We start from the raw sequence: 24981 nt of genomic DNA on the forward strand, positions 1-24981 counted from the left end.
TATATCATGTTTTTCACCATTCTTTGCTGAAAGACAAGAAACGTGAAGGGGCAGTGTTTGTACCAAAATCTTGTAAATCGAATCAACGATGCAGATAGTAACATGTGGCATATTTGATAGGTTATGTCTTGGTGATGCCTTGACATTAAAGCAATTTCCTCATATGAATGAATGATCGTTAAAGCCACATCAGCAACAAAGTGTGTTTGACGAGCGCATAGCACAATAAAAAAAGGTGTAACCGCTCTTCCCCAAATAGTAACGTGAGAGGATGTCACATGGATGATCGATTATTCTCTCTCCACTTGAAAATGCTATAAAAGGCAAGGGAGATCCTCAATCAAAAGGTCTCCCTCTCTTGAATCCAAAATCCAAAAACCCTGCAAGGACGTAGAATCAATCTAGCGTGATGTTATTTATCTTAGTCTAGGATTAGCCCATCCATCGCTCATCAGCCACAGACCCTTACGTTAAAAGTAGAATCATTCTGTCCCTGCGAGCACACTGGACCAACTCGTAGCTATTGCTAGTAGTTATAATTCCCCTCCATCCGTGCTTGTTTGTCAGATCTAAAGGAATATCATAGTCTTGTAATCTATCTGCCTATGCTCATATGTTGGGTTAGCTGTAGTTGTAATTCTTGAAATTGCCATTACTTTGCTCATCAGCATGCTACTTCTGGAAGCGCCCTACTACTCTCAGCCAGGCTAGTGATCCTACTTCAATGGTAAGTCACGCATATTTCACACCCACCTCTTGATTTCTATTCTGTTCAACCATACAATTGCTACACCTTTATAAAATCCTTGATTGTCAAGGCAAAAAGAGTTCATTAGAGGAAGAGCCCTAACCTCCACAACTCTCCTGGTAAACGAGCATATTGTTGGCTAAATAGATGGCTATCCTGTTGGTCGTTCGACTAAGCACTGCTCTATCTCGATATTATGGGTTACGGTTATCACAGTTTCAATTGGACCCAATCGAACATAACAATACACATATCTTGCTTAGTCAAAAATCGCATCTAACAACATCTCTAAGAATATTCAATTGTACATCTCTAAGAATATTTATTGTGTACTTTTTGCAAAGGCAAAATATTTCAATCGAGTAACTTGCAACCATCCAATTAGATGACATTTTTTTTCATTACATATAAATGATATAATCCATTAGTGGTACTTTATTTTTCAACCATCTATTTGCAAGCTTATTATGCTTAGATAGGATTGTATTTAAGATTAGTTTTTACATCACTAACAAACATGATGAGGTATTCTGTAATGGTAAGATGTTAGGATGGATGGAGGAGACTTTTAAATCAGTTCCCAAACACTGGGGCAGGTATAGATGATCAATCTAGATGGCTAAAATATGATCGATTGTTGGGTCCCTGCATTCATTCTTAGTCTAATTTGTATTTTATATTAAATTTAAGGGATTTTTACTACAAAATTCCTCAAGGAAAAGGATTTGAAGATAGTGCCTCCATGAGTTAATTTTTCAGAGCAGGGACTTTTAAGAGGAGAAGTTACATTATTGCCTGTGAACGCCTCCCCCTACACACGCGCACGAGCATGGCGGTGTCATCGCTTTGTTGTCTTTCGTATTGATTTTTGCTATTGTGGACAATGTGTGCTATTGACTCAGGTGTAAAAATGCATTTGATTTGGAGTCACCACTAGCCAAATGAAGCATAAAATCTACGACCGGTTAGGAACCGTAGAATCGCTTAGGAGTTAGGCAATCTCATGATTTTTCAACTTAAGTGACTCTCGCAGTTAGTCTGCAGCCGTAGATTCCGAGTAAGGGCCTCGGTGACAGAAAAGGAAGGGTTTAAGCACCCTTTTCTACCCGGACAATGTGCAGTCTCTACTTCACAAGATTTGTAATTTTTGGAGATTTAATGAAATTTCGGCCTTTTATACTTGGCCATGCTTCACATAACCCAGGTGGGCTAGGCAGGCAGAGATAAGAAAAAAGGAGTTATCTAGCCTTACATCACAGAGCCAAGTGGCCCTGGGTAGGCGAATAAAATAAAAGCAGTAAATAAGATAAAATGTTAACTAGGTTTACTTCACAAGATTTAAGATCCTAGGCAGGCAAATAAATAAATAAAAGTTTATTTAGCCTTACATCACAAAGCCAAGTCGCCCTGGGTAGGCAAATAAAGTAAAAACATTTAACGGAAATAAACGCTAACTAGCCTTACTTCACAGGATTTAAGGTCCTGGGCAAGCAAATAAAGTGAAAAATGGAAGATGGAGAATGATGCAGAATAAAATGTGAAAGTGATTAACGCAATAGAAATGTGTGGAGTAGAATGCAAGTTAAATATAAATGGACAGATTCTTAGCTTTTTTTACTCCTTTGATGACCATTTTTGCCACCTGTATTGGGTAACATGTCGGCACGTTGAAAGTATTTAAGATACTTTGGGTAGCACCTCCAGGCAAACTCTAACCCTCAGACACTCTCTATATCTCTCTCTCTTTCTTTCTACTCTCTATTTTCTCTCCGTCTGCTTAAACTGTCTTCCCTCTCTCTTTCTCTCTCTGTTAATATTTTCTCATATCTCCCTATCTTCTCAAGCTCTCTGCCTTAGCTTCTCTCTCTCTCTCTCATTTGATTTTTTCCTCTTCCATCCATTTGGCCCGGGTGCCTTTATATAGGCGTTGGGCCCCTATCACAGACGACCCATGCATAGGGTTACGTTGTGGGTGCCCACCATAAATTGTGGCGTGGAGGTAGTTTTTATATATTTTTTATTTTCTTCCCTCCTGACAACATGCAAGTATGGATTTTTATTTATTTATATATATTTATATATATAGCGTCATCATTACTTATATGCATATGTATATATTTATTTATAAAAAGCAATCATTATGTGTGTGTGTGTGTGTATTATAATGATTACATATGGAATATGGATACGTGGTTGTATTTGTTTTTCATCCTTTTGTGCAAAATATTTAAACCTGTGTATCTTATTCATTTTTCATCCGTGTTCAGTAATCTTAGTCTTGTTAGAAAGATGATCAGATAAGCTTTCCAAGAAGATTAGAATCACTTCGATTGGACCTCGTTAGATGTGCCAAAAATACGTCCGTCCAATATATGAAATCGGTTGCTCGTAACTTGGCCAATGGTCTTCCTTTGATGATATTAGGATCATTGGAAACATCGTCTAATAACCTTTTCATTGTAACTGAAATTATCTTGATCAAATCCCGTTTGACTAGTTTAAAGCGCAGCCAAAGTTTTTTCCAATTTTGGTCAATCAACAGTGCATGATTTTGATAAACGGGCTGGATCTTCCTCATCATGACTCGGATTACAGGAAATTTAAGTTTTTTAGGAAGATCATTTGATCACGTTTCCAATGAATCATAAATTATCCTAATTGGTCAGGATTTGCCTCCAATAATACCATGACCATTTTATATATCGAGACAACCGTATTTTTCTCTGATTTTGAAAATACGACCTCTCACACCTCAACACAATGCTATTTAGAAGAATTAAATGATCCAAAGAGTGATCCATGGGTAGAGAGTATTCGTTTTATCCATTTTCACCTGTCGGTTACATCATACAGAGTGTTTCAGGGTTTTTGGAGTTTGGACGCTCAACTATGACCGAATCGCTACTGGATTTAGTGTTAACCAATCTGGTCCGTTGGTTATTTCCGGCGTGTGTCGAGTATGCTTCCAGTATGATCCATTTGAGTTTTAAATGATTTCCAAGTCCGTAAGAGACAATTGATTGAAGTCAAGTTGAAGCTGAAAGAAGGCAGTATCCTTATTTTAGGTGGGGTGTCTATAGATGCCCCTCTTTGGTAGAGGTTGTGGGCAACCGAATGTCAAAGCCAGTGGACACCCTGCCTTCCGTATGTAGACATGGTATAGTCTATTTCTACCAAAGTGTGATTACCGAAAGACTCGTCTGGTTAAAGAGTAATTCAAGTGTCTCATGAGGGTTGAGGAAAATGTTGTGATTTATCCTTGCACATTTTGTGGCTTTACGGGGCATCAAATCACAACCTTTTCACGTCGTGATTGACGGCTTACATTGGTAGATGTTTGTAAGTATGAATTTTTGAGTGGTTAGTGCCCCTGCACTTTTCGCGACCTTACGGGGATCCACCTAACATGTTTCCTTTTGAAGAGTAATTCTCGATGCCGTGTAATCCCCTAGGACTACCTATAAGATTAGTTATTGTAATGGGCAGTTGCCTGTGCTTTTTGCGGCTTTACGAATCTCTCACATCACAATATACTAGGCTAACAAGTGTCCCAGACTAGAGTCACCTTGAGTTATTTCTTCGCTATTCAATTTTTTGAGTCTGACACTATGGTTGTGACAAGTTTTCCCACGACTTAAAGTATGGTTACACTAACTTGGATATATTCAATTCGCATTCGAAGACGATCTGAGTGACATTGAAAGTTCAGTCCGGCTGTCCCAAGTTCCACTTTGATTTTAGAGAAAATCGAAGATTCAGATAAAACTAAAACCAATTATTGTTATTGCGTTGGTACCCATCGGAAAGTATGGAGGACTTCTAGTGCCTCGGATACCATGCGCGTCGTGTTTTTTTTTTTGAAAGATTTTTTTTACCAGGCCATTTATTTTGAAAAGATCTGCTTGATCTCGTAGGGAGGCGTCATCAGGCGATTTTTATTTTGGCCTCTCTTTTTTTTTTAATAGGTCTAACCGATCACTTCCATTGGGGATTTCGACGATCCTTATTGAAGTCGGCTCTTATTGAAGCACATTCTCTACTCAGTGTCTAACTCCAAGTGTGTTGCCCATGTTAGTGTGTTGTTGAGGGAGCCTCGATTCCTATAAAGAAAGATAGAGAGCTTAATAGAATGATCGAAGAGTTTGGTGCTAAGGGAGCGAAACTAACCTGAGTAGCCAGCAAAGGTTGTTATCGGGCCGGGTGTTTTGAAGAGGTGACCATAACTTCAGGTTGCAACCTGCAAGAATTTTTTTTTAGATGCATGTAAATAAAGAAAATGAATAAAATGAAAATTCTCTCTCCTTTTTTTGTGGCCAGACTTGTCTTATGAGCATGGTTTATATTTTGGTCGGTAGGGATCAGACACTTGACTTTTCCATTGTTTATCCTAAACGACTTTCGAATTGATTTTTGAAGATTTTTGAAATTATCTTTGAGAGTACGCATTGAGAATCAATGTCTCTTGGCCCAGGCTATGCTTGATAATTCTTGAAACATTGCAATCTTCACATCTTTGACTTCGGATACGAATTTGTTGTCATAACTGAAGTATTTTGTTGTTCTTGCTTTTCTTTCTTTTTTTTTCTTTCTTTTTTCTTTACATTTCTTGCCATTTTTGCCCATAACGCCCTTATGAGTTTTCGTTACGTCTGGCTTAGCCCGTCATTTTTGCCCATGGCACCCCTTCAGGTTTTCACCATGTCCCGGGTATTTGTTTTTGCCTGCCCCTTGGCAGCTGTGCCTTTTTACCCCTAGCACCCTTGTAGGTTTTCACCAGGTCCATTGTGTATCCGTTGTTTTTACCCGAGGTGCCCTTGCAGGTTTTCACCTCACCCATTTTGCTTAACACACCTCTTCTTCTTTCTTCTTTTTTTTGTCTGAAAACTTTCTCAATGTTGGCCGATAATGATTTTTAGGGTAATGAGAGGCTTCGGAATGCTTTCCAAGATCAAAAATTTTCTTAAAAAATGGGGGTAAGGCCGATGGATGTGCACCCTAGATTTTCTATTTGGTTCTTCATTCCTCTCTTTTTTTTTGTGTTTTCTTTTCTTCTTCTTTTTTCTCTTTTTTCCTCTCTTTTTTTTGGATTTTGGAAATTTTGAATCTTCATATGTACATACATCTTTTTTTATGTCCTACTTTGTTGCTAAGGGTAGTCAGGTAGGGAGTTGTAAGATTCGATATTAGGAAACATTTCCTTAGCTTACTCGTTATCCGTAATGTATTTTGACGTAATCGGCGTTAATGGGCTTGGCTAGATCCTGTCCCTCCATGTTGGTGAGGCGGAGTGCACCTCCAGGGAGCACTTCACGTACAACGAACGGGCCTTCCCAGGTGGGTTTGAATTTTCCCCCTGGGTCAGGTAGATGAGGTAGGATCTTCTTCATTACTACATCTCCTATTCTAAATGTTCTTGTACGGACCCGCTTGTTGTAAGCTCATGCAATCCTTCTTTGATAGGCTTGGGAATGACATAAAGCTCACATGTGCTTTTCTTCTGTCAGATGCAGTTGATCGTAGCGATCTTGTAACCATTCTCCCTCTTCCACTTCACTTTCTAACAGAATGCGTAATGAGGGAATTTCAACTTCAATTGGTAGAACTACCTCCATTCCGTATGTGAGTTTGTATGGAGTGGTGCCCGTTGCGGTGCATATAGATGTTCGATAAGCCCAAAGCGCGTATGGGAGCATTTCTGACCAGTCGTGATATGTTTTCACCATTTTTTCAAGGATACGAACGAGTGTTTTGTTATCTACTTCTACCCCTCTATTCATTTACAGCCGATAGGGGCCGGATCGATGCCTTTTGACTTTAAATTGCTCGAGGAAGTTGTCCACCTTTCAGTTCACAAAAGGCATCCCGTTATCTGTGATGATGGCATGTGGGATTTCATATCGACTGATGATGTTGTTTTTTAGGAACCGTACCACATGAGAAGCGTTGATGGTGGTAAACGATACCGCTGCCACCCACATGGTGAAATAATTGACTGCTACCAGGATATATTCGTGGCCATTGGAAGCTTTGGGGTTGATTTTGCCGATGATGTCGATGCCCCACATTGAAAATGGCCAGGGTGTGGTCAGGTTATAAAACTCGAAAGCAGGCGCATTGATCCGATTTGCATGTTCCTGGCATTTAAAACATGTCTGATGTGTTGGCAACAGTCGGTCTCCATAGTTAGCCAGTAATATCCTAATCATAGGATTTTCTTGGCCATCATGTGTCCATTCATGTGTGAGCCACAGATTTCGTCGTGGACCTCGGACATGATTTTCGTAGCTTCCACCTCATCTACACATTGCAATAAGACCTAATTAAATGATCGTTTGTATAAGATGTCACCGTTAATAGTAAACTATGTAGCTAATTTTTTGATCGTACGAAGGTCCGTTGGCATGGCGCTTTCTGGGTATACCCGATCTTTTAGGTATTTCTTGATATCGGTATACCAAAGGTGCTTGTCAGGTGGCATTTCGGCTTGTTCGATCTGCAAGCAGAACGCTGGATCCTCTTGTAGTTCGACTGTAAGTTCCCATTGTGTTGCTCCCTTAAGAATGTTTAACATAGATGCTAATGTGGCCAAGGCATCAGCAAATTGATTCTTGGCACGTGGCATGTATGTAAAAGTGACTTTATGAAATTCGTCGATGAGATTCTCGAGATAAACGTGGTATGGAATCAGCTTCTCGTCCTTCATCTTCCACTCACCGTTCATTTGATTGATGATGAGTTGAGAGTCACCGAAGACCCTTAGCTTTTTCACCTCCAAAATGATTGCTTCCTCTAAGCCTGCTATACATGCCTCATACTCGGCTATGTTGTTCGTGCACCAGAAGGATAGCCTTCTCGAAACAGGGATGGGGATGTCATCCGGAGAGTAAAGGATTGCACCTATTCTTCTTCCTTTAGCGTTAGCTGCACTGTCGAAATATAAGTTCCATTCATCTGCCTCTAGTCCTTCTTCTTCCTTAAGGAATAGGATATCCTCATCAGGGAAGAAAGTCTTCAGTGGCTGATAATCAGGCAGAGAGTGTGCTACGAGATGGTTGGCTAAAGCTTGTCCCTTGATTGCTTTCTGAGTGACAAAGGTGATGTCAAACTTGGAAAGTAACAATTGCCATTTTACGATCCTTCCAGTTAGAGTCGGTTTCTCGAATAAGTACTTTAGTGGATCCATTCGTGCGAGCCGGAGGATTGGATAAGCGATCATGTAATTACGAAGACGTTGGGTGGCCCATATGAGGGTGAGGCATGTCTTTTCGATTAACAAGTATTGGGACTCGTAATCAGTGAATCGACGACTAAGATAGTGGATTGCTTGCTCCTTTCTTCCTATGTCATTGTGTTGGCCAAGGACGCACCCGATGGCGTCTGTAGCGACTGAGATATAGAGCAGTAGGGGCCGTCCGAGCACCAGAGGGACTAGCACTGGTGGATCTAGCAAATACTTCTTGATTCTGTCGAAGGCTTCTTGACAATCTTCGTTCCATTCTTTTGGCGTGTTCTTACGGAGCAACTTGAATATGGGCTCGCATATGGGCGTAAGCTGGGCAATGAAACAACTGATATACTGGACTCTACCTAAGAAACCCCGAATTTCTTTCTCATTTTTAGGAGGTGGCATCTTTAAAATTGCTTTTGTCTTTGATTCGTCGACTCGGATGCCATCTTTGCTGACGATGAAACTGAGCAACTTGCCACTGGTTGCCCCGAAGACACATTTTTGCAGATTGAGACAGAGCTTGAACTTTCCCAATCGGTCAAAGAGTTTTTCGAGGTCTTTGAAATGCTCCTCGATGCTTTGAGACTTGATGATCATATCATCCACATAGACTTCCAGCTCTTTGTTCATCATGTCGTGGAATAGTGCCATCATGGGTCGCTGGTACATAGCTCTGGCATTTTTCAACCCGAATGGCATGACTTGGTAGCAAAACGTTCCCCATGGCATAATGAATGATGTCTTTTCACAGTCTTCTATGGCCATTTTGATTTGGTTGTAGCCAGAGAAATTGTCCATGAAAGAAAAGATTTTGTAACCTCCTGTATTATTGACCAAAGTGTCGATGTGGGGCAGTGGGAGGTCATTTTTCAAACTGGCTTTATTAAGGTCACAGGAGTCGATGCACATCTGAACCTTGCCGTCTTTCTTAGGAACGGGAACGATGTTGGCCAGCCATTCCGGATAATTGGATACTACTAGGAAACCGACGTTGTATTGCTTAATTACTTCTTCCCGTATTTTCAGGATCCACTCTGGTCGCATTCTCCTTAACTTCTGCTTGACCGGATTGATTTCGAGCTTCGTGGGTAGACGATGTACCACCAGGTCTTCATCGAGTCCAGGCATATTTTCATAAGAGAAGGCAAAGTTTGATAACCGTGGTTTCAAAAACTCGATCATTCTCTTCCTGTTGCTTGGAGATAAAGATTTTCCAATGCGTACTTCCCAAGGATTCTCGGGGGTTCCGAGATTAACCACATCGAAATCGCCAGGTGCAACATTGGCTTTTGGATCGAACTTATTGAGGAGATCCTCAAGTTAGGGAGTCAGATCATCATTTCCCTTGTGCTTGACCTCTTTTAAACCCATGAGTTCGAATTCTAGCTCTATGTCAAAGTCATAAATGTCAACTTCGGCTTCATACAGCTTTTCAGATGAGTCTGGCACTTTATTGCTTGTGGCTTTTGAAAAGTTTTCTGATTTTTGGGTATTTTGAAAAAAATTGATGTTTTTGGTTTTTGTAAATTTTCTTCTATTTTTAGGTTTTATGGATTTTCTATTGTTTTTTGCTTTTGAGGGTTTTCTACTATTTTTGATTTTTGAGGATTTTCTATTTTTTGTGTTTTCGAAGATTTTCTTTTTTTTTTTTTTTTATGAAAGTTTTTAAATTTTTTGGTGTTTTAATTTTATCGAACACCGAGTAAGTTGGAGTTTCGAACCAGTGTCTATCATGGTCTTGCCCGGGGTGCAAATGTCTATTTACAAGGACATTTTTTTTTCCAGACTGGCACTCTGAGAAGACTGACCGGTCAGTTCAAGTGTCATGGGGGTGGTGAACCAGGTGGAGCCCTGCACTCTCTCCCCTCAAGAGGCAGGGTTTTGGGATGTAATGGGCTGATTTTCTCTATTGTGCCCAATCATCATGATGTAGCGAGGGCTGGGTTCTGACTCGGTCAGATTCATTGGACCTTCCTTCATTCCCTGTGTCGTGGAGCTCTTCAGGTTGTTGTGGCTCTGGTGGGATCATCATTGTGGTCCAATCAAGAGACGGTAGCTCCTACCCCTTGCCCAGTTGTTGCTTAGGCAACTCAGTGAGAGTGAGACTATTATCATGACCTGGTGGATCGGAATCCAAATTTTTATTTGGATGGATGACTCCAGCGCTAACGAATTGGATTGGTGTGAAATGGGAAGGATAGCTCATCTCTTGGCCCTTCCACCTCCTCTCGTTATTTGCCTTCTCTGGTTTTTCTAGTGGAGGAGACTCATATCCCAGTCCTGCCCTTCCTACTCTTTCTTGAACCTCAATTACCTTAACGGTATCTTGGTGTTCAAGGCGGTAGTTCAGGATTTGATGCTCGGCTAGAGTGAAAATACAATTTGATTTTAAAGGACATACTAATGGGTCGTGATCCACTGCTTCAAAGTGGAAGTTATAATATGGTTTGTCTTTGTCCAATTTCCATGCGTCAATAACTGGGATGTTAGGTTCCCCCTGAAGATTTGTTTCAGAGGGAAAAAGTGGTTCATGATTTGCTAGAATGCATAACACTTTATTTCCATGGATGTACTTGACCCTCTGGTGAAGCATTGATAGTACAGCCCCAACTTCGTGAAGCTAGGGCCGACCAAGGAGAAGATTGAATGATGAAGGGACGTCCAAAACCTGAAAGGAAATGGTGGACGTATCGGGGCCAATTTGTAGTTCAAGATCAATTTCTCCTTGTGCTTGTCTTTGGGAATTATCGAATGCTCTCACGTTCATATTGCTTAGCCTGAACATAGATGGATTTAGTCCCAAATATAAGGTAGTCCGAAGTGGACAAACATTCAAACTTGAACCATTATCAATCAATACCAATGGGATGCTTTTGTCCTTATGACGAACAGTTATATTTAATGACCTGGCAAGGTCGGGGCCTTCTGGTGGCAACTCGTCATCTGAAAAAGTTATGGCTCGGGGTACAAGGAATTGCCCTATCATGTGCGCGACCATTTCAGGTGCAACTTCTTGGGAAATATGCGCATCGTTCAGAGTTTTAACATAAATCTCTCGGTGTGCCTGCAATGTATAGAGGAGTTCCCAAACGGATATTTGGGCTAGGATGGTTTTAAGCTAGGCCGCTACATCGTATGTGGTGTCAGCCTTGTGTGCCGTTCCGGCCAAAGGTCCCTTGAGATCTCCTCTAGGTCCTTTTCAAAAACATCTCCCATTAGGATGCATGTTTCCCACCTCAGAGCATTTTAGGTAATGCCAAGGGACTGCCTTGTTATCTGAGACCAGTTCCATCTTTCCTTGAAAAGCCAGAGGAGGTGAAGATTATAGAGAAGATAGAGGGTTAGTGATAACAAATGTGTGTTTCAATGGTGAAGCCAACGGTGCCCCTAGGAATACCAAGGGTTGTGAAGGAGGGCATTCCTGGATTGTCCGTTTGGATCTTGCGAGTTCATGTGGCATGCTGAATGGGAGAGGACGTCATTCTTGTGCATCAATGGGTAGATGGTATGGTACATGACTGGGCATAGGCGACGGGGCCTTCCCCATAAGGAAGACTAGCTGGTGGACTCCTGACTGGTGGGAGTTGTTGGTTTGTGTTGACGTAGGGGCTCTTCTTTGTAAGACCAATGGTTGATCCCATGTTTGTTCTACGTGATGAGGAGGACTGTGATGAGGTTCATGAGCCTTCCCTTAAAGGACCAACAGAGGAGATGGTAATGCCCCTTGCAAAATGAATGGAGGAATCTCCATGTCATAGCTTTTAGTCGAGAATGCTTGGAAAATATGGGGAGGATATTGTCCCTGGATGGCATTAACGGTGGGAGTGCTGGAAGTGTTAGGGCATTCTTGGTGCTGCGGCAGAGAATTTTGGAGTATGTTATTACTATTAACAGTAGCTGTTTCAGGGGGTGTAACCGTGATCTGATTTTGATCAATTAAATTATGAATTGCATGTTTCAAGGAAAAATAACGTTCTGTGGTATAACCCCGCCCTTGATGGAATGCGCAATACTCATTTTCTTTGTAATTTGGAGGCAATGGGGTCTAGGCTGGAGAGGTGCCATGAGCTGCCTTTGGATGAGTGTGGCGAGAATGTCTGTGTATGATTGAGCCAATGGTGTAAATTGCCTAGACACCTGTGCCGCACCGGTTCGCATGTTCTGGTTTGTGTATCCCGGATTCCACCTAAGTTGCTGCTACTGAGGGTGGTATTGTTGTTCCTATGGAGGATTTCTTGGCATTCCTTGTGCGGAGGCAATAACATTGTTAGTTTCCGCTGTACGAGAAGGAGTCATATCTTATTTCTTACTCCGCATTTGCCTGTCTTTTCTTCAAGTTTCGCTTTTTGTACTGAGGTAGACTGGTGAGGCCATGGTGCAATTGTGTCGTTTCTTATTCCGGCCTCCACCTGTTCCCCCGCATGGATTAGCTGAGTAAAATTGGCATATGGGTATGAAATCAGATATCCCGATATGTTTGGATTGGTCGAATGGACAATCATAGAGATCTGTTCTTCTTCGTCGATTGGTGTTTTCATTCGTACGACCATGGCTCTCCATCGCCCCACGTATGCAGACAGCGTTTCGTCGCTCCTTTGCCTAAGGGCTGCCAAGTCTGACCTTCGGGGTGCTACATTTAGATTGTATACGAAACGATCTACAAATGCTTGGGACAATTGTTCCCATGTTCTAATCTTGTGATAGTCCAAAGACGTGTACCAATCTAATGCATCAACCCTTAGGGATTTTTGAAACAGACGGATCAACGCTCCATCATCTTCTACCATGGCATCAAGTTCACCACAAAAGGCCTTTAAATGTGTAGTTGGGCATCCTCTGCCATCGTATCATTGAAACTTGGGTACCTAGAAGTTTGCAGGTACTTTAGCATCGGGGAATGGGCAAAGATCCGTAAATTTTGTGGATGGGAGTTCCACCCCATGTTGTTTTTGAAGTTCATTTCGCATTGCCCTTAGCTAGTTCTCGAAGTGTTCCCGAAGTCGATCAAATTCATTTGGTTGGAACAAAAGAGATTGTGCTCCTTCTGGCATTCGGTTAGCCTCTTCTTCATCATGGTTGACTTCTTCGATATTCCTGTGTTCCTCGGTCAGAGGGATTGAGTGCATGGTGTGGTGTGGGAATTGGGATGCGGTTCCGCTGAGAGGACGAGCTTGGATGGGTGGATATCCATGAATAGTAGGTATTTGATGTGGTTGACTGGGTGGAAATTGAAATAAATTTCCACTGGGAGAAGGTTGTTGGAATTGACCAGACTGTGATTGATTAGAATGTGCTGGTTGACTCCCATCAGGGGGAGGATGTGCTGGAGTTTGAGTTGCTGTGACTAGTGGGTTTTGAAAGTGAACCCGATTTCCGTTAAGAGGAATGGGTTGAAATTGATTGACAGTTGGGTCTGATAGACCTACATAGATGCTTGGTGGACGCATGTTATGAATGAGTGGCATCATTTCTGCGTGAATGCGGTTCACAATATTCTCTAACCTGTTTAAGCCGCAGGCGAGCTTGGTTGTCAAGGGAGTGGATGCGGCCGGTTGAGAGGCTTGCGGTCTTGGCGATTCTGAAGGAGTTGGAGGATTGTCACCTTGAGCTGACATGGATGCTTGTGCATGGGTTTGGATGATACTTTGGTAGGTATGCGATGATTGTGCAGGATGACGAACCCATAATTGATTTCTGGGCGCAATGGTTACAGAATGGCCCGCTACTTCCTTGCAACAGGTATACCTTGAGATCACCTCCCTTTTTTTTGGCTTTTTCTTTTCTTTTGAAAAAAGGCAAACGTAAATGTCAGGAAAATACAAGAGGACCAGTGCAAATTGGATTAACAGAAAAGTAAATGGACCAGTGAGAACTAGATTCCAGTATGCTTGCGAGAAAGTAAACGAGACCAGTATAAACTGGAATGCAGGATGCAGGCAAGGAAGTAAAGTAGAACAGTATAGACTGGAATGCAAGATGCAGGCAGGAAAAAAAATGGACCAGTATACACTGGACAATTAGAGAATTAGTGCGTTAGTAGGATACCAGTATTTACTGGAATGTTAGAAAGCATGATACAGAGAGCAAATAAGACTAATATTCACTGGAGAGCAGGAAAGTAAATATGCCGAATTTATAAAATCCCCATAAATTGAAAAAATCATATGTTTGAAATTCGGCCTAGGCTAGTAACTAGCACAGTCCCTAATAGAGTCGCCATTCTCTGAACGCCTCCCCCGCACACGCGCACAAGCGTGGCGGTGTCATCACTTTGTTGACTTTCGTATTGATTTTTGTTATTATGGGCAATGTGTGCTATTGACTCAAGTGTAAAAATGCATTTAATTTGGAGTCGCCACTAGCCAAATGAAGCATAAAATCTACGGCCGGTTAGGAACCGTAGAATTGCTTAAGAGTTAGGCAATCTCACGATTTTCCAACTCAAGTGACTCCCGCGGTTGGTCTGCAGTTGTAGATTCTAAGTAAATGCCTCGGTGACTGAAAAGGAAGGGTTTGAGCACCCTTTTCCGCCCACACAATGTGCGGTCTCTATTTCACAAGATTTGCAATTTTGGAGGATTTAATGGAATTTCAGCCTTTTATACTTGGCCATGCTTCACATAACCCAGGTGGGCTGGGTAGGCAAAGATAAGAAAAAAGGAGTTATCTTGCCTTACATCACAGAGCCAAGTGGCCCTGGGTAGGCAAATAAAATAAAATCAGTAAATAAGATAAAATGCTAAGTAGCCTTACTTCACAGGATTTAAGATCCTGGGCAGGCAAATAAATAAATAAATAAAAGTTTATTTAGCCTTACATCAAAGAGCCGCGTGGCCCTGGGTAGGCAAATAAAGCAAAAATAGTTAATGAAAATAAACGCTAACTAGCCTTACTTCACAGGATTTAAGGTCCTGGGCAGGTAAATAAAGTGAAAAATGGAAGATTGAGATGATGCGGAATAAAATGTGAAAGTGATTAATGCAATAGAAATGTGTGGAGTAGAATGCAAATTAAATATAAATTGACAGATTCTTAGCATTTTTGACTCCTTTGATGACCATTTTTGCCTCCTATATTGGGCAGCATGTCAGCACGTTAGAAGTATTTAAGATACTTTAGGTAGCACCTCCAGGCAAACTCCAACCCTCAAACACTCTCTGTGTCTCTCTATCCTTCTTTCTACTCTCTATTTTCTCTCTGTTTGCTTAAACTCTCTTCCCTCTCTCTTTCTCTCTCTGTAAATATTTTCTCATGTCTCCCTGTCTGCTCAAGCTCTCTGCCTTAGCTTCTCTCTCTCTCATTTGATTTTTTTCCTCTTCTGTCCCTATGGCCCGGGTACCTTTATATAAGCGTTGGGCCCCTGTCACAGACGACCCATGCATAGGGTTGCGTTGTGGGCGCCCATCATAAATTATGGCGTGAAGGTAGTTTTTATATATTTTTTTATTTTCTTCCCTCTTGACAACATGCAGGTACGGATTTTTATTTATTTATATATTATATATATATGATGCATTTATTACTTATATATAGTATAATATATATATACATATATATATATATATACACACACACACACACACATACATACATGCATACTTATAAAGAGTCATCATTACTTATATACATATGTATATATTTATTTATAAAAAGTAATCATTATATGTATTTCTATATAATTATATATATATATATATATATATATATATATATATATATATATATATATATATATATATATATATATATATATATAATATAATGATTACATATGGAATATGGATACGTGGTTGTATTTGTTTTTCGTCTTTTTGTGCAAAATATTTAAACGTGTGTATCTTGTTCATTTTTCATCCGTTTTCAGTAATCTTAATCTTGTTAGAAAGATAATCAGGTAAGCTTTCCAACAAGACTAGAATCACTTTGATCGGACCTCGTTAGATGTGCTAAAAATACGTTTGTCAAATATATGAAATCGGTTGCTCGCAACTTGACCAATGGTCTGCCCTTTGATGATATTAGGATCATTGGAAACGTCGTCTAATAAGCTTTTCATTGTAACTGAAATTATCTCGATTAGATTTCGTTTGACTAGTTTAAAGCACAGCCAAAGTTTTTTCCAATTTTAATCAATCAACAGTGCATGATTTTGATAAATGGGTTGGATCTTCCTCATCATGACTCGGATTAGAGGAAATTTAAGTTTGTTAGGAAGATCATTTCACCACCTTTCCAATGAATCATAAATCATCCTAATCGGTCAGGATTTGCCTCCAATAAATCATGACCATTTTATATATCGGGACGAACGTATTTTTTCTCTGATTTTGAAAATACGACCTCTCACACCTCAATACAACGCTATTTAGAAGAACTAAATGATACAGAGAGTGATCCATGGGTAGAGAGTATTCGTTTTATCCATTTTCGCCTGTCGGTTGCATCATACAGAGTATTTCAGGGTTTTTGGGGTTTAGACACTCAGCCGTGACCGAATCGCTATTGGATTTGGTGTCAGCCAATCTGGTCCATTAGTTATTTCTGGCGCGTGTCAAGTATGCTTCCAGCATGATCCGTTTGAGTTTTAAATAATTTTCAAGTCATAAGAGACAATTGATTGAAGTCAAGTTGAAGCTCAAAGAATGTTGTATCTTTGTTTTAGGTGAGGTGTCTACATTGACTTCTTTTGTTTTTTTTTTTTTTTCTTTCTTTACAACAAAGTGAAAATTTGAAAGTCATGGGTCTCACAAGATGCAAACCAATACTATTATTAGATGAATAAAAAATACAACAGATCCAATCATAAGGTGGGCCAATCGATAAACAATAATATTCACCATCCAAAATATCCTAATTCAAGTGTAACCCACGGTGATATGAAGTTTTGTTCGCTATGGTAAGGTGCATACATTTAATGGGTTGAATATATATGCATGTATACATGCATGCGCTCCATAAGTATTGAGCTTTGCTACTTCAAGAGAAAACAATTAAGGGTATTTTTATAATTTCATTTCTAAAATACACCTCCTCTCTTGTTAGGAATTAATTGAATCGAGGAGAATTTTTCAAGTTTGTTGCAACAAATAAATCTTAATTGGTAGAGAGTATATGATTCTCATCAATTTAAAAAAGGTTTTTTTTTTTTTAAGTTTTAAAAAAAAAAAAAACCATAGATCTTAAAATTAATTACATTTTTTTTATTTATTAGTTAATAAAAAAATCTTGAGAGGTTTTCCATATTGATATTGATTTTTTCATATTCGACCTTACAGGTGGCAGCATTATAGCAACCCACACTCTCCAAGTGACTGCCTTGACCGTGCATGGAGTGGGACAAAAATTACAATCTTATTTGTTTCTTTGAATTTGGACCCGTCGTTATTTTACTTTTAACTGTCCATTTTGTAGCTTATAGATGGGATTGCTTGAATAGTGTGATTTTTTAAATATTTTTCATAAATAATGGGATTCACGATGCCACATGTGAGAAGCATGAGTCTTTTTCTCTTTTAAGATGTCTTAAGGTGAATGGCTAGGATTGTTCTATTTGCGTGATTCTTGGACGATCGGTTATCCAAGGTATAAGGCCTGCCGGATGGCCCATTCCAATCTTCTACACAGATTGTAGGGTGACTCTGCCACCACTTGCTTCCTAGTGATCCAACATGACAGGATTTGATTGGTCCATGGTTAGATATGGTTGGATCTCTAATAAAGACACATGGCCCAGTTAAATCTTATCATATCGGGTCATGGTGAGAGATGGGGCCCAAAAAAAGCATGTTTGAAAAGGGTGGAGATTGGTTACTAGTCCACCGGGACTAGGTACAAATGGACAGTGGGGGGACCTTTATAGGGCCAGCGTGATATATGTGTTTTATCTACACTGTCCATCCATTTTGAAAAATCATTTTAAATGATGTTACAAAAATTGAGACAGATTGAATGCTCAAGTGGACCACACTACAAGAAACAACGGAGATTGAATGCCCACCACTTAAAACCTCTTGGGGGCCACTAAAGTTTTGGATTAAGCTGATATTTATGTTTTCCCCTCATCCAGGGTCCATGTGACCTTATGAATAGGTTAGATGGAAAATAAGCATACGATGGAGCCTAGGGGCATGTTTGGTCCGTGCAATTGAATGGTATTGAATAGTATTAGATGGGATTAACATAATTATTGCACAATAATTGCATGTCTAGAAATACCATGGGTGGGGTCATTGTTACCACATCTTCATGTGGTGTGGTCCACTCAAGCCTTACATTTGTCTCCTTTTTGGACTCATGGCCTAAAAGGATCTTTTAAAATGGATGGATGGCTTGAATAAAACACATGTATCATGGTGGACTCGCACATTTACCCAATCTGCACCCATTTTGAAAGCTATCAGGTACCGGCTACCCGGGCCAATTAGGGCTGAAAGTCGGGTGCGGGTTCAACTTAACCAACCTGGCATTGGGTTGGGCTCAGGCAAGATGTTTTAGGTTCTGTCTCGGGATTGGGGCTATACAAACACCGACTCGATAAAAAACTTGGGTCGGACTTGAGATTCAGTCTCGGGTTGCCCGACGCAACCCGAACCTGTTTGATATATAATTGTGTGTGGATTGTCTATGTTAAAGGCACAATAAATTCTAGTGTCATTGGGTCTCATTAGTCCAAGTTATTTCCAATGACTCAAGCTAACAAGATACACCTGATTTCTCTCCCAAATAGATTTTTTTTTTTTTTTTTTTTTTTTTGCGTGCTACACAACATGGTTTGTTTATTTAGAAAAAAAAATTCTTTACAATAAATAATTAAATATATAATTAATAAAATCACAAGGATAAAAAATAAGGCATGTATTGAAATATAATAGACCAATGAAATAATGAAAATACTAGCATGTGTCGACTCGACTAACCCGACCAACCCAACCCAGCCCAGCCGAGCCCAGCCCAGCCCACTTGGGTTAGGCTTGGGTTGAGAATTCCCAACCTGACTTTGGATTGAGTTGGGTTAGGGCTGCGGTATAGGAACCTTGAGTTGGGCAAGGGTTGAGCACCAACCCCACCCAACCCACCAGACTTTCTGCCCTAGGGCCAATCTCTAGTGGTTGCATGCTCTCCAAACAAATCCCACCATGTCAGGTCATGGTAGGCTTTCATATCACAGTGGCAAGTCACCACACAACTGCATTCATTAAATACTAAGCAAGTTTCCAACATGATTTATGTGGGGGTGTGGATTGGGCCAGCTCGATTGTGTGACTATGGGGCCCACCTTAATGTATATATTTTATATTCATACTGGATATCGTTTTTGCTAGCTCATCCTGGGGCATAAGCCTAGAATTGAGTAAGTCCAAATCCCATATGGACCCTATCGTGCAAAGAAATAGAGGTAATTAAATACTCACTGTTAAAACTTTGCTTGCGTCTAACCGGTTGATAAGGTCACATGGACTTTAAACGTAAGGAGTTTTTTAACGGCGGGCATTCAATCACCACAGTTTCAAATGGTGTGGTCCACCAGGATTTTGGATCTACCTTATTAAGAAGCATGTTTTAAAATGAGTTGGGGAAATAAGTAAACTGCGTGGATATAAAACAAATACAATACAAAGGGCCCTGCAGTTACGGATCTACCGAGCTCAGTAGTTCGAAATCCTCGCCCCTTTCCATGGGCACATAAATATTCCTGTGTTGGGGCTGTGTAGTGGCCGCATAGATGTCCACGACAAATCAACTCCGTTCATTTGTTTTGCAAGACAATGGTACAACCGGAGTCTAAAAATCAGACAGATCCAAAACTTATGTGGGCCATGATATAAGAAACAGTGAGGATTGAACTCCTGAGGCGATAGAAGTTCTGAAACAGGATGATATTTTTTTTTTTATAATTTTTCTGAGTGGTAATAACCATATGAACGGTTTGGATGGCATATAAACATCATGGTTTGATCTAAAAAGGTTTCAACGGTGGACATTTCCATCATCACGGCTTTGTACACTTGAGTTTTGATCTGTCTCATTTTTGGATTCAAATCCTATTTTGATATTTCAAAACGGTTGAACCACGTGATTTGCCATAACCTCAATGAAAACCCAACTTACTGCTCCCAGAGCCTTTAGCAGGAAGTTCATGTGTAAGGATGCTGGGTGGGGCTCTCGGAGATGTTTGTGAGAAATTCACCCCGTTCATCCCTTTTTAGAGCTCATTTAAAGACATGTAATAGAAAATAATGTGTATAAAAAAGATTTAAGTGGGTCACACGAGAAGAAACAATAGGAATTTAGCGGGAATCATTAAAACATTTATGGGCCATGAGGTTTTTTTTTTTCTCCCTGGTATTTTCACTTCATTCACGTTATAAACGGTTTGGATGACATATAACATCAAGGTGGAGCTCAGGATGGTTTCAACGTCCCCAGTTTTCCCTCTGGTATGATCCACTTTAGTTTTGGATCCATATCATTTTTTCGCATGTACTAAAATGAGCTTTCAAACGGGTGGATTTCTTACAAACATTACGGTGGGCCCCACCTAGCATCTTTGCGCGAAAGCCTTTAGCATTAAATCCGCGTCCTGCTCAGCTTTTCTCCACCGACATACACACAGCATCCTCACCGTCGGATTGACGGCCACAGAATTAACGGTTGAAATAAAGTAGTCAAGGGCCAAAGTTTAGGAAATATCTACCCAAAGTAATCAGAGGATGGAATAATCCGACCAAACTGAATTCATGGTTTCTACTCCTATAAATATTGGCCCACAATTTGAATGGCTTGATTGAGCTACATCCTTGCCACGTGCATACTGGCTCCATGCATGTGTATGGATCATCATACTCTGCCAGAGTATAAATCTTTCTAAAAGCTATAAGAAGGCGGTGGAGACTTCTCCACGCATCCGCCAGATTTCAGAAACCCTTCAAATCTGAATCTGTTTCAGTTGCTGCAGGAATCCATCAAACACATAACTCTTCTCAATCTCTCCATAGCAAGAAAAGGTCAGTCTTTTTTCCTTCATATCTGTTCTCTTCAATCCAACTCCAATCTCTTCTCGGCACATTCAAAAAAGATAAAAAAATAAAAAAATCTAGATCTGCATCAAAACCAAACATAGATATACCAAAATCTCCAGATCTTGCTTTCTGATCCCATTTCCTCATCTCGGTCCTTTCCAGATACAAAAGAAAACTAACACCCACATCACAACCTCCATTATACTGCCTCCTTTTCCACATCTTGTCATCTGGGTCTCTGCCAAATCTTACAGAAACTCAACATCTATAGGTTAGAATCACCCACACCAGAAAACCCAATACCTTGCATCCTCAGTCCAATTCCTCATCTGGGTCTGTCCCAGATCTAACAGAAAACCAGCACCGACCACGAAAACTCCAATATATTGCCTTCTTTCCCCATTTCCTCATCTTGGTCTCTCCCAAATCCCATAGAAATCAACAGTCCCGTCCGATCTGTTGGAATCAGATCCAAAAATGGGTCTTTTCCGTAAATCTATCATCTGGGTCTTGTTCATGTTCTTGATTCTTCAATCAGGACATGGGTTTTATCTGCCAGGTAGTTACCCTCACAAATACCTGATTTCTGACCAACTCTCAGTAAAGGTGAACTCCCTTACTTCTATAGACACTGAGATGCCCTTCAGCTACTACAGCCTCCCCTTCTGTAAGCCCCAAGAGGGTGTTAAACAAAGCGCCGAGAACCTCGGCGAGCTCCTCATGGGTGATCGCATTGAGAATTCACCGTATAAATTCAGTATGTATACGAACCAGACCCAGATCTTCCTTTGCCAGACCGAACCTTTATCGGCCAAGGATTTCAAGCTTCTCAAGGAGAGGATTGATCAGATGTATCAGGTCAATTTGATTCTTGATAACCTCCCCGCAATTAGGTACACGAAGAAGGATAATTACTTATTGAGGTGGACTGGGTACCCTGTTGGGATTCGGGTTCAAGATGTGTACTATGTGTTTAATCATTTGAAGTTTACAGTCTCGGTCCATCAGTATGAGGAGACCAATGTGGCCCGTGTGATGGGGACTGGTGATGCGGCCGAGGTGATCCCCACAATCGAGAAGGCGTCTGATGCGCCCGGCTACATGGTGGTTGGATTTGAAGTTGTGCCTTGCAGCATTCAGCATGATGTTGAGTCAACGAAGAATCTTAAGATGTATGCTAAATATCCATCGGCGGTTAACTGTGACCCGGCTATGGTGTCCAATGCTGTGAAGGAGGGGCAGCCGATGGTTTTCACATATGAGGTGTCGTTCGTGGAGAGCGATATCAAGTGGCCATCGAGGTGGGATGCATACTTGAAGATGGAGGGTGCAAAGGTCCACTGGTTCTCAATCCTCAACTCACTGATGGTCATTGCTTTTCTCGCTGGGATCATTTTTGTGATCTTGTTGCGGACAGTCCGCCGAGACCTGACCAAGTATGAAGAGCTTGACAAGGAAGCCCAGGCACTGATGAATGAGGAGTTGTCAGGTTGGAAGCTTGTTGTTGGGGATGTGTTCAGGGCCCCAAGCAATCCGGAACTTCTATGTGTAATGGTGGGTGAAGGAATTCAGTTACTTGGGATGGCTGTTGTGACTATCTTGTTTGCAGCCTTTGGTTTCATGTCCCCAGCCTCTCGTGGAACCCTGGTCATGGGTATGCTCTTCTTCTACCTGATTTTGGGAATTGCGGCCGGTTATGCAGCTATTAGGCTTTGGAAGACTCTCCGATGCGGGGATTACTCTGGATGGGTGTCGGTTTCTTGGAAGGTTTCTTTCTACTTTCCCGGCTCTGCGTTTCTGATACTGACTGGACTGAACTTTCTACTGTGGGGTAGCCACAGCACAGGGGCCATTCCCATATCCTTATACATCATCCTTCTCTTGCTTTGGTTTTGCATCTCGGTTCCCCTTACACTTGTGGGCGGGTACCTCGGAGCAAAGGCGCCCCACATTGAGTACCCCGTCCGGACCAATCAGATCCCCCGCGAAATCCCAGCACAAAAATACCCATCATGGTTGTTGGTTCTTGGGGCTGGCACTCTACCGTTCGGAACACTCTTCATCGAGCTCTTCTTCATCATGTCCAGCATTTGGATGGGCCGTGTTTACTACGTTTTTGGGTTCCTCTTCATCGTGCTGACACTCCTTGTCGTCGTTTGTGCTGCAGTGTCCCTTGTCCTCACTTACATGCACCTATGTGTTGAGGACTGGAAATGGTGGTGGAAATCCTTCTTTGCCTCTGGCTCTGTCGCCATATACATGTTCTTGTACTCCATTAACTATCTCGTTTTTGACCTTAAGAGCCTCAGCGGGCCCGTTTCTGCCACCCTCTATCTTGGGTACTCGTTCTTAATGGTTTCGGCTATCATGCTTGCGACAGGCACGATTGGGTTCCTCTCTTCATTTTGGTTTGTGCATTTCCTGTTTTCTTCTGTGAAGCTAGACTGAATTCCCACCACCTCAAGAAGCTTCCTCGACTAGACAGACAACCGTGGAGATCTATTGCTAGCAAAAAGAGTGATCCCATCCAGGTTGGATGTTTCTCGCTTTACTTACCTTTTATGTTGTTTTTAATCTGTTAGAGATAATAATACTTTGTTCCGGTTTTGTCGAATTCTTTATTAGATTATGATTGCTGCATAACATATGTTTATGTTGTGGAGGTAGTATGAATACTGGTAAGAATATTCGGTTATTTTTATTGTATTTTGTTTTTGAGAATGAGGCTGCCTTCCTTTCGTTTTACTCATTTGGATGGATTATGATTCCTTTCGTTTTACTCATTTGGATGGATTATGATTGTCCATGGCTGTTGATGACGGAGTTTGTGATTTCTAATGCTCTCACATGGTATGAAGTTACTTAGGGTGTGTTTGGATGCACTATCGAATTGAATTATATTGTGATAGCCTGCTGTTTCAGTTGACTCAGGATTGGTTTTTGCTGAGTTGGCATTTTAGGGCATATTCTGTCGAGGGGGCAATGAGACCGCTTTGCAAGGTGCATCCAAACACACAACTTACTGCTGTTTTGATAAAACGGCATTTAGGGCTCAAACGGCCCTTCTGAGGGGTGTTCAAACGGGTGCTTTGTCACTGTACAGGAATGAGGCATGTGATTATGGTGAAAACACCAAATGTCCAGTGAGGAGTTTTCATGTGTCAGGTTCTCTGGAGCAGTCGATGTACTAATGAAGTGAAATCATGGTTTTTGGGTTGGGCCGTGTTCGTGGCGTTAAAGGGGTGGATCCCATCATGAGTGGGCCATGGGCAAAGTTGGGTTTGCTAGAAGTGTGTGAACCTTCATGCTGGTGCGTGGAGAGAAAATGGGCACCGCACCACCTTAGCTGTCTCTGTTCCACTAGCCAAACCGGTCAGACAGTTCTGATATGGGCTAGTTCACAAGAAAGGGAAAAAAAACACATTGATCATGCCTCTCTGTTATATATATATATATATATATATATATATATGATCACATGCAACTAGTTGGCATGTGAGGCCGACCATGTAGTCTGTATAATATCTTGTCCATCCAGCAAGATTGTCCGACCATGAAAATGGGATGCCCCAAAAATCAGGACAATCCAACCATGAAAATGGGATGCTCCACATGAATGTGGCGTTTTTAAGTATTGTTTCATGGTTTTCTATGGTGTACCCCACCTAATAGTTGGATCAACTTGATTTTTGGGGCATCTCATTTTCATGATGGGATAATTTTAATGGGCGGGCAAGATGTTGTACAAATGTTGTGCCCCACACACCAACTAGTTGCATTTTGGCAAATTTACCCCTGCAATTAGTTCTAGGTGTGGTGATGATAAGTAGTTTTTGGGTGCGGCTGGCACTTCAATTGGGGTATTTTTGTCTTTTCAATTCATTGGTGAGAGTAACCTACTCCCACTTGCTAAGTGATTGCTTGCCTCCAAGTGCAGAGGTTCATAAGTAAATATTCTGTGAATACAGGGTCGATCTCACAGGGAG

The 24981-nt window shown here is 41.1% G+C and overlaps 1 protein-coding gene across 1 annotated transcript; it reads left to right on the plus strand.

The window, feature by feature from the left end:
• The first annotated feature begins 20862 nt into the window (after positions 1–20862).
• LOC131216915 (transmembrane 9 superfamily member 11) lies at positions 20863–23740 on the plus strand. The gene has a single exon (XM_058211526.1). The coding sequence runs from the start codon at positions 21473–21475 to the stop codon at positions 23441–23443; it is 1971 nt and encodes a 656-aa protein (XP_058067509.1). The 5' UTR covers positions 20863–21472; the 3' UTR covers positions 23444–23740.
• The last annotated feature ends 1241 nt before the right edge of the window (positions 23741–24981 follow it).

The sequence above is a fragment of the Magnolia sinica genome, chromosome 10 (assembly GCF_029962835.1).
Source record: "Magnolia sinica isolate HGM2019 chromosome 10, MsV1, whole genome shotgun sequence".
In the NCBI taxonomy this organism is placed as follows: Eukaryota; Viridiplantae; Streptophyta; class Magnoliopsida; order Magnoliales; family Magnoliaceae; genus Magnolia; species Magnolia sinica.